The 19,975-nt window shown below is 37.9% G+C and overlaps 1 protein-coding gene across 2 annotated transcripts in view; it reads left to right on the top strand.

The window, feature by feature from the left end:
* The window catches only part of ADCK1 (aarF domain containing kinase 1), a gene marked incomplete at its 5' end in the record, with an annotated part of 125,004 nt that overhangs the window by 72,775 nt on the left and 32,254 nt on the right, over positions 1 to 19,975 (top strand). For both annotated transcript variants that reach the window (XM_083375478.1, XM_083375479.1), the window contains one exon: positions 18,029 to 18,187. In XM_083375478.1, coding sequence (XP_083231604.1) covers positions 18,029 to 18,187 — 159 coding nt within the window. The remainder of the gene's footprint in view (positions 1 to 18,028; positions 18,188 to 19,975) is intronic.

The raw sequence follows: 19,975 nt of genomic DNA, 5'->3' as shown, positions 1-19,975 counted from the left end.
TACTGCATCCAGTTTTGGTCACCACGATGTAAAAAAGATGTCGAGACTCTAGAAAGGGTACAGAGAAGAGCAACCAAGATGATTAGGAGGCTGGAGGCTAAAACATATAGGGAACGGTTGCTGGAATTGGGTATGTGTAGTTTAATGAAGAGAAGGGTGAGGGGTGACATGATAGCAGTGTTCCAATATCTCAGGGGCTGCCACAAAGAAGAGGGAGTCAAGCTATTCTCCAAAGCACCTGAAAGCAGGACAAGAAGCAATGGATGGAAACTAGTCAAGGAGAGAAGCAACCTAGAACTAAGGAGACACTTCCTGACAGTTAGAACAATTAATCAGTGGAACAACCTGCCTCCAGAAGTGGTGAATGCTCCAACACTGGAAGTTTTTAAGAAGAGACTGGACAGCCACTTGTCTGAAATGGTATAGGGTTTCCTGCCTGAGCAGGGGGTTGGACTAGATGACCTCCAAGGTCCCTTCCAACTTTATATTATTATTATTATTATTATTATTATTATTATTATTATTATTATTATTATTATTATTATTATTAATTATTATTGTTGTTGTTGTTGTTGTTGTTGTTATTGTTATTATTATTACAAAAAAGTTGCCACCTTTGGAACTCAGTGCATTTGGAAAGTTGATGATTTTTGACTTTTGACAACAGTTGAGAAAAAATATATTTAGAGTCATCACAATTAAGCTTAATGTTAGTTTTAGTTTTGTTTGGGCCCTTTGTATTCCTTTGTCCATCTCTGCCTGTTATTTTTGAGAATTGGCTTTGGAATTTCAGTCAAAGCCAAGGTACAGCCATCACTCCCAAAGTGAAAGCACACACTGATGGCTTTCTAGAATTTTCTAGATCATTTGGTGAAGCAAAGTATTGAACCTTTTATTTCCATCATTCCAAGATTGGGTCCCTTTGTTACAAAACCCTTCTTTAAAGTGTAGCATCTCACCTTTATGTTTTGAATGCCAAAATTGTTCTGTTCAGTGAGTAACAGTCAATCAAGAATCGATATAAACCAGCAGAACATAATCTTCTGATCACAATGTTCACAGAAGATGCACAAACTCCGTGGATATATTTAAAATCTTCTTTCTCTAAATGAATTTAAAACACATTCTTTATTCTGACATGCCCTCCAAAGTTTTCTTTTAGATTGTAAAGGAGTCAGAAATATGCTCAGGGGGTTACTTGCTTGTACTTCTCCATCTGCTGTTGCTGTTGCTTTGAATATCCTCAACCACACAATAGAGTTGAATTCCTGGTTTGATTGAACGAGGCAGATTTGTTTCTCCTAAAAGAGGTTTAATGAAATGAAGCAGAAGTCCAGCTTTTACATTTAGGATTATATTATTTCATCTTCTTCCTCCAGAAACCAGAGAATGCCATCCATAGCATCCTCTGTAATACAGATTAGACTGAGAACAAATCGGGATTTAAATCCAGATTGTCTTTTAACTGGAACACTACATAAACTCTTAGTTGCGGGGCAAATGTTATACTGAATAAATATCAAGATATTTAAAACAACTTTTGAATTAAAGTTATTTGAATGGATTTATTCTTCATAGCCTAGTGACAGTTGGAGAAATAACTGCCTTGATTGATTAATAGGAAAAGTCATTACCAACAGAACAGCTCTTCTCTGTTTGAGAAGTAAAACCAATTTTGTGCCTCTTTAAAATGGTAAAAGTGAAGGAGGAAAAGTTGAACTACATTTGCAACTTATTATAAAGAATTGTGGGCTATTTCAAGATATATTTTGTTAACTAGAAAAAACATGCTATTTATAGAATGGCTGAGATTCTCACCCTGCCCTCTCAGGGACAGGCCATTTTTATTTTAGCAGTGGAGCCATTCCTACCTCACATACCCCAATTCTCAAGCTTCCACCAACAGTCCTGAATGTAAGTTTAAAGGAATAGTTTCAATAAACACTCAGCTTATATATTCTAATGATACACAGTTAAGTAGGATTAATTAACATAGCCAAATGTGACAGATGTATCACCTATTTTGACTTGGAATAATTATTTAGATACATTTTAAAATAAAGGTTTATTAAAACAAATATCTTAAAAGATAACATTATTTCATTATAATTAAATTTGAATGTCTTTTTCTATATTTACAGTATTATTTAAAAATATAGTTTGTTTGTTTGTTTAAATAATAAATATAGTGGGTAGCTACTGAATAGAAGGCCTTTGTGATGTTAATATCCAGAATTTGGAAATATAAAATATAGAATACTTTTGGTCTAATTTTTGTTCAGTCACAGATAAGCAGTTGCATATGTTTTAATTTTAATAAATTTCCCTGGCATATTACTTTCCCTAAAGTTTTAAAAATCTTTGTCCTTTTTAAAACCATGACATTGTTGGTAATTCTATTGTTTTAGTTTGACTTGATGATGTGCTTTATAGAAAAACAGGGAAGAAACAACAAATCAATATTATAGCATTATAAAATGCATGTAAATTGCTTATTGTTCTGTTCATCATAACTTTTAGAAAACATGTTAGTTTTTTCCATGATTTGTTTACCAGATGTCTCTAGAGTACTTGCAAGCAAGAATCTTCTGCTCTTCCTTTGCAATTGATATTTGGAGGTGTAATGTCCGTAATCCCAAAATAACACCTAGTCTCAAAAGTTTATCCAATTCCCTTCCAAGTCATACAAGGCAGTAGCCACCACCCATCTTATGATAATTAATTCCACAGGTTAATTATGTGCTGTATGAAGAAATAACATACTGAAACATCATTCATTTTAAGAAGAACATTCACTTAAGTGTGAGCAAACTGACAAAAGGTAATTTATGTCAGTAATATGGGAAGGGGAAGAGGAAAAAAACCCCAAAGATGTAAACTAGTGGAGAAAGGGAAAAACAAATCGGAATATTGAAATTGGATCCTGAACTCAGGAAGGGAACTACTTATCTAGAATTAGGCTGAATTTTCACATGTAGATTATAATCAAGCATGGAATAACATGTGACCATCTCCACTTTTCAATCCCCTGTGACTTCTGATAATTGCATTGGTGAAATTTCCTAAAATGTTGAGGCAAAAACATACAGACAAACTGTAGTTTAAATCCTGAAACAGGCTTAAATACATTTAAAAAAAGGAAAATTAAAACTCTAAAACTATTTTCCCAAATCCAGAAGTAAGAAATAGAAAATCTAACTCGTACATGTATGTGAGATGGTCAAAATGCTTGGCATTGTTATTTTGCCCACTGTAATCTCTTCCACCGTTGCTTCTCTGACCACTTATTTTTGTTATTCCTTTTTTATTTCGGTGAAATTGATTTATTTTATTTAGAAGATTTGTATTGCCACCTGCTCACACATGGCATCTCAAGGTGGCTTACATAAATAAAAACTCCCTATAAAAGACTAAAATAACAAGAGAAAAAATAAAATAATATAGTAACCCCCCCACCCCCACCTCAGTGACAACACACATTAAACAAGCCATTTGCTGGGCTCTATCCCGCTCTGGGTTCCCAAGGCCCTCTGTCAGAACCAAGTATTCAGCGCCTTCTGGAAGAGTGAGGGCCAGTCTAATCTCTGAGGGAATAAAGTTCCAGAGAGAAAGAGCCACCATGGAGAAGGCCCTTTTTCTGGGTCCCACCAGATGCATCTCCTTAGGGCAGGGGTCTTCAAACTTGGCCCTTTCATGACTTGTGGACTTCAACTCCCAGAATTCCTCAGCCAGGCACGCTGGCTGAGGAATTCTGGGAGTTGAAGTCCACAAGTCATAAAAAGTGCCAAGTTTGAAGACCCCTGCCTTAGGGGATGGGATACGCAACATTCCTTGCCTCCCTGCTCTAGTAGGTCGGGTAGATATGACCAGCAAGAGATGGTCCCTCAGATAACCTGGTCCCAAGCCATGAAGGCATTAAAGGTGACAACCAGCACCTTGAATTGCACCTGGAAGCAAATCGACAGCCAATGCAGCTCCCGTATGAGAGGTGTCACATGTGCACACTGAGGTCTGCACAAAACCATATAGGCTGCTGCATTTTGCACCAACTGGAGCTTCTGGATGCTCTTCAGGGGCAGCCCCATGTAGACCGTGTTGCAATAGTTAAGACAGGAGGTGACTAAAGCATGTGTGACCATGAGTAGTGGTTGTTGGTCCAGGAAAGGGCATAACTAGCTCACAATCTGCAGTTGCACAAAGGCCCTTCTGGCCATGAGTCCTGGAGAACCCCCAGATTACATACAGGGCCTGTTTGGGGCAATGCCACCCCATCCAAGACCAAAGAAGGCAAAGAACCCCAAACCCAGAGCTACTCCGTCTTTCCAGGGTTCAGTTTCAACCCATTGCTCCCCATCCAGCCCCTAACAGCCTTCAGGCACTGTGAGAGGGATGTCACGGCATCGCTTAACTCACCATGGGCTGAGACATACAGCTGAGTGTCATCAGCATACTGATGATATCTCAGTCCATGATGACGGATGATCTCACCCAACGGCTTGATGTAAATGTTAAATAGAATACTTGATCAATCCAGGTTTATTGATATTAGTGCTAATTCTACTTTCATTAAACTTTTGACTTTAATTAAATATGTTCTATATATTTGTCTGAATGTGGACGATAAGCAAGAATAAATTAGGACACAATAAAGCATTTCCTTTAAGTATTACTGTGCAGATTTCTTTTTCTTTTTTATAAGTAGAATTAGGCTAACAACCATTATTGTACTGTTTACCAAACTCATACTACATAATAGATAGCTGGGTTGAGTGGAGGATAATATTTTAAAAGAAAGAAATGGTTTTCCAAGTAAAGTTATTTTTATAAATTACCTAAATGTAGAAGATTTGTCTAATTTATTGAATAATTTATTCTGTTGCCACTCACCATGAAAATAAGGGGAGTCTGTATAAGACTCCTGACTGTTAAAATCAGGTTGTATCCACTGTTGTTTATACCAGCAATTCTCAAGCTTTCTTTTTCATGAATCACTTGCAAAACACCAGAAATCTCAGACAATTCTATTTTTCCCCTTAATATTGTAAATTGTTACTTACAATTTCTTTACTTCTAAAAGTTTCATCAAAATCTTTGCAAAATCATGAGAAATAATGTATTTAAAATCCTGGGTTGTTCTTACTTTCTAAACTTTGAGAAGTCCACACTTGTTTCTTTTTTGGAGAAAAAATGTATAGCTTGTGGATCAGCCAAAAAAGAAAACAATGATAATACAAAAAGCAAGACATAATAAATCAGAAAATAACTTAAATGTAGAGGGGGCAAAAAGAAAACATAGCTGCTCTATATTAGAATAATTAAATATATGATAGTACTCAAATCTTAAATATCAAAATAAACCTTAACTGTACAGAATTATTTCGATCAGTTTTCCTCCAATGTGGATAAAAAGTTAATTCATGGTAGATAGAATAAGCATGTCTTCCATCCAGAATTTTAATTTAGATGTGCTAGAATGTTTCCACAAGAGTAAAATAATCTTCTTAGTTACTCCCTGTGGATGATAAATACAACATTCTTTACTGTTGACAAGGTTCCAGATTTCCAGAATGAAACTCCAAATCTTTGACTTTTAAATCCCAAATGTAAATCTTTGATGTTTATTTCTTTCCAAAGTTCCAATGCTATAAACAGCCAGCTTTAGGCGAAGGCTGAGTAGGCACTGACCTAGGGCATCAAAGCTTAGAGGGATGTCAATTCATTCTAAAAATGCAAATTTCACATCAGTGCAAGGTGGTACCATCATTCAGTGTGCTTATGGCCATCACTACATATACTTCAGCTGGCACTGCCCATGAATATTAAATGAAATGGTACCAACATAGAACATGCCCCAAACAGGAGGCAGAATTCCTTCTGGCATAGTGCATTTCTGTGATGGACAGTGCACCTGCAGCAGTAAAGGGAGAGGATTTGGCCAACTAAGAGTTTTCCCAGAAAGAGACCTGGATCAAGAAACTGCAGTTTAGAGCTGAATGGCGGGGGAGGGTGGATTAAACGTAACCATACCCTAGAATCTCTCAGGATAGAAGAGAGAACGAAGCTGAAGTCACCAGCCTGAGGATGACGGATGAGATTTTGTCGAAACGTTGCCCTGATACCTCCAATTCTATGTGGGGAAAAAACCCGAATGACCAAAGATCTACACACACACACACACACACACACACACACACACACAAACATATATAATCAGTGCCGGAACTCACACATGTCATACAACCCGCCTTGCCTATCCTACAAGGTTCCATCCAAAAAAGGTGCCGGAATTCCGTTCTGAGCGTTCTATGAGAAAAAAAGCCCTGTTCTAGTAGCTTAGAAAATTATAGCTTTAGTTTGGCAAGATTGTGTCTATTAGATGTAAACAAAAATGGATTGGATTGGATTGGATTGGATTTCACTGTTTCTGGGCTTGGGTCTGACAGTTACTGGCATACAAAGATTGAACCTTGCCAATCATTTTCTGGGGTATTCACTTATTTAAAAAAATAATATTTGGTTGAAAAAAATCCATTTCAAGATGTTATGATACTAATTCAGTATATTCATAAGTTAAAAGTTTATTCTGATTTATCATTCCAAATTAGTGAAAAATGACTATTATAATACAACTTTAAATTGTAAATGAAATTGCAATTAATTTGTAAAATTAAATGAAGTTTCAGAAACTTTTTAAATAATATTAATTGCTTAGAAACTTCACATTTGTCAAAATAAGCCCAGTGGTATAACTGAAAATTGGGAGAACTGAAACACCTCAACAGCTCAATTAAGCACCTATATTAGCATTCTTGGTTCATTCACTCAAATTTAATTCAATCTCAGACTTAAATATTCTCAGTTCCTTCAATTTCTCCTTATAGGAAACAATTTCTACCCTTCTGATAGCAATTGTAATAGCAATAGCACTTAGATTTATACACTGCCCCATAGTGCTTTACAGCACTGTCTGAGCAGTTTACAAATGTCAGCATATTACTCTCACCCCTTCATGGATTACTGCCTTGTCATGGCGAAGGGGCTTGCGTAATTCAATGAAGCTATGAGCTATGCCGTGCAGGGCCACCCAAGATGGACAGGTCATAGCAGAGAGTTCTGACAAAATGTGATCCACTGGAGAAGGAAATGGCAACCCACTCCAGTATCTTTGCCATGAAAACCCCAAAGCCGAAAGGACGCTCAGCTGTGGATGTGTCTGGTGGTGAAAGGAAAATCCGATGCTGTAAAGATTTTTTCTCCATAGGAACTTGGAATGTAAGATCCATGAATCAAGGAAAGCTGGACGTGGTCAAACAAGAGATGACAAAACTGAACATTGGCATCTTAGGAATCAGCGAACTAAAATGGACAGGAATGGGTGAATTATACTACTGCAGTATACTACTGCAGGCAAGAATCCCTCAGAAGAAATGGAATTGCCTTCATAGTCAATAAAAGAGTAGGAAAAGCAATACTGGGATACAACCCCAAAAATGACAGAATGATCTCAGTCAGTAAAAACAAGACCAGGAGCTGACTGTGGCTCAATCCATGAGCTTCTCGTTGCAAAATTTAGGCTTAAACTGAAGAAAGTAGGGAAAAGCACTAGGCCACTCAGATATGAACTAAATCGTATCCCTCATAAATACACGGTAGAGGTGACAAATAGATTTAAGGAATTAGATCTGATAGACAGAGTGCCTGAAGAACTATGGACAGAGCTTCGCAACATTGTACAAGAGGTAGCAACTATAAAAGAATGAGCTTAACGTCCCTGATAACAACGATGAGGTGGTCACTGACCTCGAGCCAGACATCCTAGAATGTGAAGTGAAATGGGCCTTAGGAAAGTTGAGCAACAACAAAGCTAGACTCCAGCAGTATGTGGATCGAGAACTACCAAGAAGTACAGGCAGGATTTCGAAGAGGCAGAGGAACTAGAGATCAAATTGCTAACATACGCTGGATCATGGAGAAAGCTAGGGAGTTCCAGAAAAACATCTAATTTTGCTTCATTGATTATGCTAAAGCCTTTGATTGTGTGGATCACAACAAATTGTGGCAAGTTCTTAAAGAGATGGGAGTACCAGACCATCTTATTTGTCTCCTGAGAAACCTTTATGTGGGTCAAGAAGCAACAGTGAGAACTGGACACGGAACCACTGATTGGTTCAAAATTGGGAAAGGAGTCCGGCAAGGCTGTATACTGTCACCCTGCCTGTTTAACTTATATGAAGAGCACATCATGAGAAAGGCAGGGATAGATGAATCAAATGTTGGAATTAAGATTGCCGGGAAAAATATCAACAACCTAAGATATGCAGATGATACCACTCTAATGGCAGAAAGTGAAGAAGAACTAAAGAGCCTCTTGTTGCGGATGAAGAAGGAGAGTGCAAAAGTTAGGTTGAAACCTTAACATTAAGAAAACCAAGATCATGGCATCTGGCCCTCTCAGTTGCTTGCAGATAGATGGGGAAGAAATGGAGGTAGTGACAGATTTTATTTTCCTGGGCTCCAAGATCACTGCAGACAGGGATCACTGCAGAAATGAAAAGACACTTGCTCCTGGGGAGGAAAGCAATGGCAAATCTAGACAGCAAACTAAAAAGCAGAGACATCACCCTGTCAACAAAAGTGCATATCGTCAAGGCTATGGTCTTCCCAGTTGCAATGTATGGTAGTGAAAGTTGGACCATAAGAAAGGCTGAGCGCCAAAGAATTGAGGCCTTTAAACTATGGTGCTGGAGAAGACTCCTGTGAGTCCCTTGGACTGCAAGGCGATCAAACCAACCAGTCCTAGAGGAAATCAATCCTGACTGCTCTTTAGAAGGCCAGATCCTGAAGTTGAAACTCAAATACTTTGGCCACCTAATGAGAAGGAAGGACTCACTGGAGAAGAGCCTAATGATGGGATAGGTTGAGGGCAAGAGAAGAAGGGGACGATAGAGAATGAGGTGGCTGGATGGAATCACTGAAGCAGTAGGCGTGAACCTAAATGGACTCCAGAAGATGGTAGAGGACAGGAAGGCCTGGAGGAACATTGTCCATGGGGTCGCGATGGGTCGGACACGACTTCGCAACTAACAACAACAACAACAACAACATTACTCAACAATCTGGGTCCTCAGTTTATCATCTTCAGAAGGATGGAAGGCTGAGTCAACCTTGAGCTGGTCAGGATTGAGCTCCTGTCTTTGAGCAAAGTTAATCTGCAATACTGCCTTCAACCATTGGGCCACCAGAGCCCTTCACAAAATTTGCCAAAATTGTTCTTGGTCCAAACAAATTGTAGATGGGATTGGCAGTGCAGATCTTGCTTCTTCAGCTGGTGTTCAGACAGATATAGAGATTGCTGAAGTGATCTAAGCATATCTGCATACATTTAACTAGATATGTATAAAATCTAGATATAAAAATCCTATAAACATGAAGAGACCAGTGCATTTATTAATAGGGAATGTTTCTCTTCCCTTTCAATCCGTTTGTTTTTGCTGTCTATCTTAGGCTCTGCAGTAACTACAGGAAAGTACTCACTAGGCCAAATATATAATTGGCAATTATTATAAGGGCATGCTTCATGTCTATTAACAGTTGGGGAGAGAAATTTGATATCAGGCCTTAGATTGGAGAAAAAGACACTATGTTGCACAGAAGTTATTATGAGGAATACTTGATAAATATAGACTTTGACAAGCAAGCTAAAGTCTCATCAATTAAGTTTGGCATTCATTAGTCAAGAAGAAGTCCAATCAGATTTCATAGACCTGGTTTTTATAAATTGTGAATGGCTTCTTCTGACATTTGATGAATTATTCTTCATAATCCACTATCTGCTATGATAAATCTAATCTTTCATCTTCTGCTGTCTTAATAACTCCTAAAGCAACAATTCAACACTTGATTTCTGAGCACAGAATGCATAAATCGATGGAAGAAAGAATTGTATTTACTGTCCAAATGTAAAGTAGCTCTTTTTTTTAGTTGAATATTTGATTGACCTTAGACCTCTAGGTCTTGTGAAAGCTAATGAAGTATGGGACTTGTGTTTTAATGATTCAGCATCTTATTTAATTTTAAAAATAGTTGGGACAAAATGAAGTAAGGTGGTATATAATGGATTTGTTTCAACAGGAACTTTCAGAAGCTTTCTGAATGCTGCTGTAAAAACATATAGCCTTCTTTCTCCAAGTTAGACAAAGCTGGTCCCAGAAAAACTAACAAATTTATTAATAATATATTTTGTGGACCAGATATCACATACATGAAAACCTATGCTATAAATCAGGGGTCCCCAACCTATAGTCCGTGGCCCAGTACTGTTGGCCACTGGGCCCCGGGAATAGCTGGTGAGCCCTGCCCCACTCACAGTAGCACTACTGCGTGGGCATGCACGGGGATGCTAGCACCGCCGCTAATGTCACACGCGTGCCATGGGTGTGCATGGCCCACTTGTGCATGCATGTGCATGTTAGTTCCATCATCATGCATATGCCTGTTTGCAAATGCACACGGGTGAGTGGGGCAGGGCTCGCCAGCTATTCCCGGGGCCCAGTGGCCTCTCAAAAACAGTGTTGGTCATTAGGAGCATAAATATCTGGGGAGGGGGATTTTGAAGACTAGCTAACAAGTCATACCCTTCCCACTGTAAATATTCCTGTATTTGAGTGAACTATTTTTCCCTGTAGGGTTTTCTGGAATACAGTTTAAAACGTTCTGCTGTATTATGACTTTAACATGCCACAAGACTGTTGTTTTTTCTGTGAGACAAGCATAGCTTCCCTTCTAAAGCAATTGCCATATGACCGATCTATTGCCACTGGCAGTGACTTTGCTTCGTTTCTGGCCAAGTTTTCTTCCCATCACCTGCTAGCTGATCTTTTTAACTAGGGGTGGTAGGTATTGGAGCTGCATCTTTTCTAGGCAAAGCATATCAGTGCCATTGAGTTACTGTCTGTTCTCATCCTCATAAAATAATGTCTAAATATATGCATGTCTGAAGTGAGGAATTTTACTGATTCAAATTTCAATCCAATATGTATTACCACTCTCATCATGATTATTATAAACATTATTTCTATCTTTACATTTATTATTTGCATGATTAAAAATCAGCCTCAGCAGTGAAAAATGTTTATAATGTAAATTATCTAGCTGTGCAGATTGAATTTTAATATTCAGTGAGGTAAATGTTTCAACACATCTCAACAGCTTAAAATCAATATGGCAGTGCAATAAGGACTCTATTTGGGCTGCACAATTCGGTAGGGTCGTTAAGTCACAGCAAAGACTTAGAATTAACTGCATTTCTTTCCCACCATCCAGTGGCCCTGTAGATTTATAATTATAATAGAGCTGGAAGTGACCTTGTCCAGCCCCCAGCCCCCTGTTCAGGCAGTAAACCCTATACCATTTCAGACAAATGGCTGTCCAGTCTCTTCTTAAGAACTTCCAGTGTTGGAGCATTTACAACTTCTGGAGACAGGTTGTTCCACTGATTAATTATTCTAACTGTCAGGAAATTGCTCCTTAGTTCTAGGTTGCTTTTCTCTCTCTCTCTCTCTCTCTCTCTCTCTCTCTCTCTCTCTCTCTCTCTCTCTCTCTCTCTCTCTCTCTCTCTCTCTCTCTCTCTCCCTCCCTCCCTCCCTCCCTCCCTCCCTCCCTCCCTCCCTCTCTCTCTCTCTCTCTCTAAAAAAAAATGATTTTCTAGTTTTACATTTAAGTATTTAAAAAGCAATGTGGTGGCTGGGTTATTCAATAATTCAATAACATGCAAGTATCTTAGTAAAAATCTCAGACTACCACATTAAATATTTCCTCTCTTTTTCCCTTAGTATTTACTGTCTCATGTTTAAGCTAATAAAATTCTTATTATATCAATTAGGTAAAAGTAACATTATTACCTTTATCAATAGTTTTTAGCTTATACATATCCTAATTGCTTTAACATTCAATCTTTATAGACTATCAATATCCTGTAATTAGATTTTACCAGTTTTTAGTTTCCCATCAATATTTAAATTTAACATTTAATATTTATAATTTCCAAGTTTTAGGTAACCAAAGTTTTCTTTACAACAATTCATCACAAAATCTAATATTCAAGATACATGTCCTATCTTTTTTGAATATATCCTGTTTCTCACCATCTTACATCATCTAATGGATAATACAGTATAACATTCTTATTTTCTACTAATTTCCAAATGTCTTAAATTTAATGACCAAAATTTCCCTTATTTCAATATCAAATACTTCCTCTCTTTTTCTCTTAATATTTATTATCTCATTTTTAAGTTAATACAGTTCTTATTATATCAACTAATTAAAGACATATTTATTACATTTATCAATAAATTTTTATCTTATATATATCTTAATTACTTTTACATTCAATCTTTATAGACAATCAATATCCTATTTATTTGTTTTCCCCAACTTTTAATTTCCCATCAATATTCAAATTTAAATAACCAAAGTTTTCTTTATCTCAATTCATAGCATAATCTAGTATTCAAAGTACACATCTTGTCTGAGTATATTCTATTTTGATTAGTAACATAACATCCTCACTAATAAATCCAAACCCCAATTTTCTCCCGCCTTATTGTAAGCTTGCTTTCTTTGCCAACTCGCCTTCTGTGGCCGTGCTTTTAAATCATCAAATAGATCCCCCTCTGTTGTTGTATATATTATTTGAGATAAAAGAAACCATCCAATCACCATTCTTTTGGGAGGACTAGCAAATTGTCTCTCTATTATTCCATCTCCTCGTAGTTGTCCTGGAATGTTTATCTTCCCTTTGGTCTGTTCTTCTTGCTCCTCAGATTTCTTCTGGTTTATACAGAGAGTTTCCATTTTCAGTGTTATCAGTGCCTTTTGTGGGTTTTCCATTAACTGTGTTTGTTGGTCCATTGAGTTGTCTATCATAGTGTTTGATTGTTCCACTTCTACTATTGTGTTCTGTGTAGTTGATTCTTTAATTGTAGTCAAAGTTAGGGTTTGAATATCTAGGCTGACATGTTGTTCTTTTCTATAGCGTCTTATTTTGTCAGAAGCTGTAAGAATAGTTTCATGAATTGCTTTCAACATAGAAAGAATCTGTTCCTGATCTTTATCCATATTCTCTTAGTGGTGTATTAAATTAAAAGCTTTACAATCGGGGTGAGAATAATTTTATCACTGGGTATAGAACACAGCTGAGCTTCTTACTGCTGATATCTGCCAAGCTGATATCTGTAGTCTGGGCTTCAAGCCAAGTCTCTTTTAGACAATAACGGGTTGTAGTATCAGGTTTAGCCACAAGATGTCACCAATGCCGTTTAAGGTTTTTTAAGTCCAAAATTTGTATAATTCTTCTTCCAATTTTACTTCTTTTTTGTAAATAAAAATCCAAATCTTCAGTAGGGATAAGAAATCTTTTGGTCCCCAAATTTTAGAAACATATAAATCCAATTAAAATAAGGTTATTCTTTCAGCGTTTTAAACTCCCCTGAATAGTCAGTTGCCGCTGCTCTTAGAGGATGGAATAGGATTTCCCTTCCCTCTCTCCACAGAGGGAAAATGCTTTGGGCAGCTTATACAGGTAGAAAAAATAGTTAGGATTGAAGAGAGGTTCAGATCTCACCCAGTCTCATCCGTGCTGCTTTAGAAGTGCCTGGTGGTAAGTTTGACTTCAGCTGTTTGCAGCCTAGTGACGAGCCATATTTCTATGGCCGGTATTTCATCCACCAGTTTGGAGGGCTGCCCCAGATCAAGCAGAAGGGCTACCGGCCTCCCGTGATCAAACGGGGATCCCCTCCTTGTTTGTTGCCCCTACAGGGTGACTTTTGACCCTTTCCAGGGTCCCCCAGCAGTGCAAAATTGAACGTGGAAGACTGAGCCTGCCTTCCAGTGGCCGCGATGGCAAACTGGTAGTCAGTTGCTTCTCTCTGATTAGTTGCTATCCGTTGCTTCTTTGGAGAAGCACCTGAAGGCAGGACAAGAAGCAATGGATGGAAACTAATCAAAGAGAGAAGCAAACTCCTTAGAAGAACTAAGGAGAAATTATATATATAATAATCCTTGGTGGAGCAGTGGGCTAATGCCTCCTTAAGTAACACCAGCTGCCTGCCATTAGTGCAGGTTTGAGTCCCACCAGGCTCAAGGTTGACTCAGCCTTCCATCCTTCCCAGGTAGGTAAAATGAGGACCCAGATTGTTGGGGGCAATTAAGCTGACTTTGTAATAATGCCGCTTGGGGTGTGTGTGTGTGAAAGCCCTAATAAGCAGGCATATACATAGAATGAAGGCTACTGCTAAACTTGTAAGCCGCGCTGAGTCTTCGGAGAAGGGCGGGATATAAATGGAATTAAAAAAAATAAAAATAAAATAAATAATAGCATAGGTTGCACTGGGGCAGATAAGTAGTTGCTTGGCTAAAGGCCAATTATAATAAGGTGATGCCGGCCTGCAGGCTGGTTTCATTATACCAAAGCCTCACCTACGCCATTGCTTGCAATGCAAAAAGAGTCGCGATATGTCACGACACGTCACGTGACGTGATGAGTTTGACACCCGTGCTATGGAGTCTTAGACCATAAGACCTAGCAGTGACACATAGGCAGATACAGTATGGCTGTTGGAATGTGACGTAGCTCAAAGATGCAGCTTGATGGACGTAAAATCAGTCTTTTTAGCAATAAATCTCATTTAGCATGTAGCAAATTGTAAAGAGCATTGGATTTTGAAGACTACATTTCCCAATGACCTTTCTTATTTCTGAGTGACAGAAAAGGATTGGTTTCCTAAAGGAATTTTCAGAGACTGATTGGGTTCACTAAGCCGTAATTTGTTTTGTATTTGTTGATCTAAATAATTGCTATAGAAACTATATTTCTACCACGCTTGGATTACCTGCCATCATGTGTACACTAACTATGGTATGTGATAGGATATGATGCCATGTTAGATTAAAATATGTAGACTACTTTGTGGCTTAGTGTATCTATCATGCTAAGCCATATTTATGATATATGAACCTCTATTCAACTATAGTAGTTTTAGTGGTAGTAATTTCTCCAAGCCATCTGACTTCTGACTAAACATTAACTTGAGTTTAATAGGGTGGGGAACAAAAAATGTAATCTTAATTATTTTGTGAAATATATGAAAGGAAGACAATTTTTCTTGCAGCAAGGATGTCAAAAGGATGAATCATGCATCCACTGTAATTATGAAAAAATATGTAACTAATTCTTTTCAAATGCAGTTGTTCTATTTAATTGATTTTGCTGGCAGAAAAATAAAATAAATAAATAAAATTAAAAGATCCCCTCCCTGTGAATTACTGGAGGCAGCTGAGAACTCCATTGGAATCTAATTGCTGCAAACGTGCCAGTTAGCTGCTGGTAATATTTATTGTGGAAGCAGTGGAGAAGGGGGTGGCCAAGGTAAGATGTGGTGTGTCTGTGTGCTTGGGGGGGGGAAGGGAGGGAGGGAGGGAGGGAAAGCTGCTATCAGCAGCTGCAAGTAGGCCTGAGTTTCTTCTTTTCCTCCTTTTCATCAACACAAAAGGTTTCTGTTGGATGCTTTGCATGTAGGCTGCTTAAAAGTGTTTTATTCATATTTAATTGCTGGCTTGCTACAGTTCCCATCTTTAATTACTGTGTTAAAAAGTAGGCTATAAAATGCATTCACAGTCAATTTGTTTTCTTTTAATTTCTGCATATATAATGTACTCCTTGACTGTTGGCTGTGTTAGATGGGTTTAAATGTGTATGTGTATGCATATATGCATGCATGCATATGAGATAAGTAGGGAACAAGAAAACAGTCTTTTTTTTCTCAAATCTGCTACCAGATTTTTAAACAAGCTTGGCCAAACCCCAAGGGATTCAAAATATCTTTGAAGCCAATCCCAGTTGTAAGGTTGAACCTTCAGTGGAAAATGCCTGTATTTTCTTTCCATGCTCTCTGATAAGTCCAATTCCCTCATGCACTTATCCGGTTAATCCTCTTCTTAGGACTTCCCTAACTGAACACCAAGAATCTAGACAATTGCTAGACAGCAGGAAAGAGTTCAGATTTACTTCTATTTCATGGTTGTCCAAATGTTTGCAGCCCAGATACGGCAATCCTACCTATTCGGCTTTTCATCTGTCTAGCTTTTCACTGTCTGTTACATCTTTCATTGAATGGGATTTCAATTAACACAGAACCATGGCTATATGCAGAGTTTGAATCTGTTATCCTTAATTAGGGTCGGGTTAATCATCAAAATAAACCATGTTTGGTTTAATTATGGTTATTTAAATAAACATTGATTGGTTAGGTTCACACAGTACACTTACTCAAAGTCAGCCACACAGTGACATAGCACAATGTGTGAGTTCAGCCATTATCCAGATAAAGCACATTCTGGTCTCATACAGTGTACTAAGTTATCATGTGATTTGCTTGATTCTTGCTCAGTGTGGTTATGAGCCTCACCAGTTAAACTGCTATGTCCATTAGCACTTATTTAGCAAATTATGATTTTAAAACATTGGTTTATAGTTTTATATATGAACACAGTCAATTAGAAAATATGTGAAAAGCCAAAAATTCTGCTAATGTAAGAATAGCATTGTTGGATCATACCTGCATTTGGTTTTTATGTTAATCAAATAAATACATATGGAAAGGCCATAAGCAGGGCATATCTATTCTGTTTCTTTCACTTTAGAATTGTTGTGTCACCTTTGGGTGTACAGGGACAGTGTACAAGAAATATACATATTGAAACAATACCATTTAAATCTAAATTAAAAGTGTGTCTTATATACCCTTTTGGAAAGCAGAGAACACAGCTCAGTTTTCAGAGACAGAGGCATATCAGTGGCTAGTTGTATTGTCTGTGATTCTGACTTCCTTTTAAGCCAGGGGTGTCAAACTGCCAGCCCGCGGGCCAGACGCGTCATCCGGAAGCCACGCCCACCCTATTGCCAGCAATGGCAAAACCGTCCCGATACATTGCGCAGTGTCACATGACAAGCTTTCTCTTAGATCTTTGCATATTATTTTTAACTAACAAAAAACAAGTGACGTTTGTGTTATAGAAATTTTTAATTTGGGGTTCTTTTTAATTGAGTACAGGGTCAATTTAATATTTTTTAATGTGGTTCTTAATTTTTGTATTTTGGATTTTTAATTCCCTGTAAACCGCCCTGAGTCCTCAGGGAATAGGGCGGTATATAAATATAACTAAATAAATAAATAAATAAATATTAAGAGTAATTCTAGCAGCACAAAGTGTGATTACAAAGAAAATCGTGATATAATAATAATAATAAGTTGGAAGGGACCTTGGAGGTCATCTAGTCCAACCCCCTGCTCAGGCAGGAAACCCTATACCATTTCAGACAAATGGCTGGCCAGTCTCTTCTTAAAAACTTCATATGACTATGAATGTCACCCCACTGATTATGGAACATTTTGTGGTAAACCTGGTTGGTTGTTGCCTAATGAAAGAGATTATCCTTACTAGCCAAGGTTTATATAAAATGACAATGTTCTAAAAACAGTGAGAAAAGACTTCAATTCTCCATGGCTGAAGTGACTGATCTCAAAGTGGACCTTCCTGGATAAAAGAGCAACAGAGAAATGTTATTGTAGAAAGTAAAATTGTCGGTTAAATCTTATTTTCATGGAATAAATAAGGATGAAGTGCTTGTAATATTACTCACGCTATGCAGCTCACCAGTGCTAGAATGTATATATCATACTAAAAACAATACTTTCGGTTATTGTTGAAGAAGTTGAATGTAAAAATTATGTAATTAAACAGCCAAGCTTCTTCTTAATTATGGTTCAGTGTATGGAGAAACTACATGATGACAACTATGGCTTTCTGGAGTTTTTTTGTATGAATTTTCTCAGTGACAGTTTCCCCCCCCCCCTAAATATTACAATAGAATGTTGCTGTATAATTGCTGGTTACTGCAGAAGACCAAGGGCTAAAATACTGGCTGACCTAAACATCAGCAAATTTGAGATATCTCTTTTCCTTACAGATCAATGAATTGTTTGCCAGTTTTGAAGATGTTCCACTGGGGGCAGCATCTTTGGCCCAAGTCCACAAGGCTGTGCTACAAGATGGGAGGACAGTTGCTGTGAAGGTTCAACATCCTAAGGTCGAAGCACAGAGTTCTAAGGATATTCTACTGATGGAGGTAAATGAGTAGCTTTCTGTGGCCACCTTAACTATGCATTCCATTGTTATAATTATGGTACTTTTATTTCAGTGAAGATTTATTTAGCTTCTTAAAATGTTTCAGGAAATAAACTGCATATTTTTCAACTGGTATCTGAAAGAGAAGTAGTGTATACTATATCTATGTGTGTGTGTGTGTATATAATCAAATATTGCTAAGCACATTGTGCTTTAGATTGTAAGCCGCCCTGAGTCTTCGGAGAAGGGCGGGATATAAATGGGATTTAAAAAAATAGAGAATAGAGTTGGTTTGTGTTTTCAATCTCTGTGACTGCATAACTCTTATCTGAGCATTTTTTAAAAATCCCATTTGTATCCCGCCCTTCTCCGAAGACTCAGGGCGGCTTACAATCTAAGAAGCACAAATCAATGTGCTTAGCAATAGCCTTCATTCTATGTATATGCCTGCTTATTAGGGCTTTCCCCCCACCCAGCGGCATTTTTACAAAGTCGGCTTATTGCCCCCAACAATCTGGGTCCTCATTTTACCTACCTCGGAAGGATGGAAGGCTGAGTCAACCTTGAGCCTGGTGGGACTTGAATCTGCACTAATTGCAGGCAGCTGGTGTTACTTAAGGAGGCATTAGCCCACTACTCCACCAAGGCTCTTTTATTTTATTTAAACCATAAGCAGACAACCAATCGCCAGTAGATCCAAGAGACTTTCTGTAACCTTTTCAACCCCTCCATTATGGCCTCTGATTTATCACTGCTACCATTGGCTTTTGTTGATATGTATCCCAGTTTTCTTTGATCCTCTAACTTGCTGTTCCTCTCTCACTATTCTCAAATTTCTATTTATACTGACTTCTATTGCCACATATGGCATTGTTGCTGAAAAGATTGTGGATATCACATTTAACACAATCAGAACACATATATCTACCACAAAGGCAGTATCACACAGCATGGCTAAACTGTCTTGTGTTTTCTTTTTTGGGCTCAGTATGTTTTTTGAACCTGTCCAGTTTGATTTACAAGTCATAGGTTTTGGCTTGGTTGTTGTGCCTTTGTGGTGCTCTGGTTAGAATGGAAGGCTGAGTCAGTCTTGAGCAGGTGAGGATCAAACTCCTGGCTGTGGGCTCAAGATTGACTCAGCCTTCCATCTTTCCAAGGTCAGTAAAATGAGGACCCAGATTGTTGGGAGTAATATGCTGCCTCTGTAAACTGCTTAGAGAGTGCTATAAAGTGCTATGCTATTGTGTCAACTCACCCAATATGATTTGATTATGTTGAGACACTTATTTAGCACCATTATTATATATCACAAGTTATGCAATGACTGAAGAAGTCAGTTCTGGAGACTATTAAGCAAGAATAAAGACCTTTCTTTTCCTCAATTTGATGTTCAGCCAAACTGGAATCCTGGTGAGGGAAACCAAGATTGTAGGCAGTTCAGATATTCACAATTGACAGTTGTGTTCTTCTTAGCCCTACATTGTCAATACATCAGAATTTTTGTTAACAGAAACAGGATAGCCAGATTTCTTCCAGTTTCTTTAACTAGACTTCAGTAATGCAAACTAAAGTGGTTTCTTCATCATATGACCACATTTGAGGAAATATGCTTTAAATGTACATTCTTCTCATCTATTTCCCATGTTGTTGTTAGCTGCAAAGTTGTGTCCGACCCATCGCGACCCTATAGACAACGTTCCTCCAGGCCTTCCTGTCCTTTACCATCTTCTGGAGTCCACTTAAGCTCACGCCTACTGCTTCAGTGACTCCATCCAGCCACCTCATTCTC

Source organism: Vipera ursinii (assembly GCF_947247035.1).
Source record: "Vipera ursinii genome assembly, chromosome: 1".
Taxonomy (NCBI): Eukaryota; Metazoa; Chordata; class Lepidosauria; order Squamata; family Viperidae; genus Vipera; species Vipera ursinii.
This window is presented reverse-complemented; position numbering and strand designations above follow the sequence as displayed.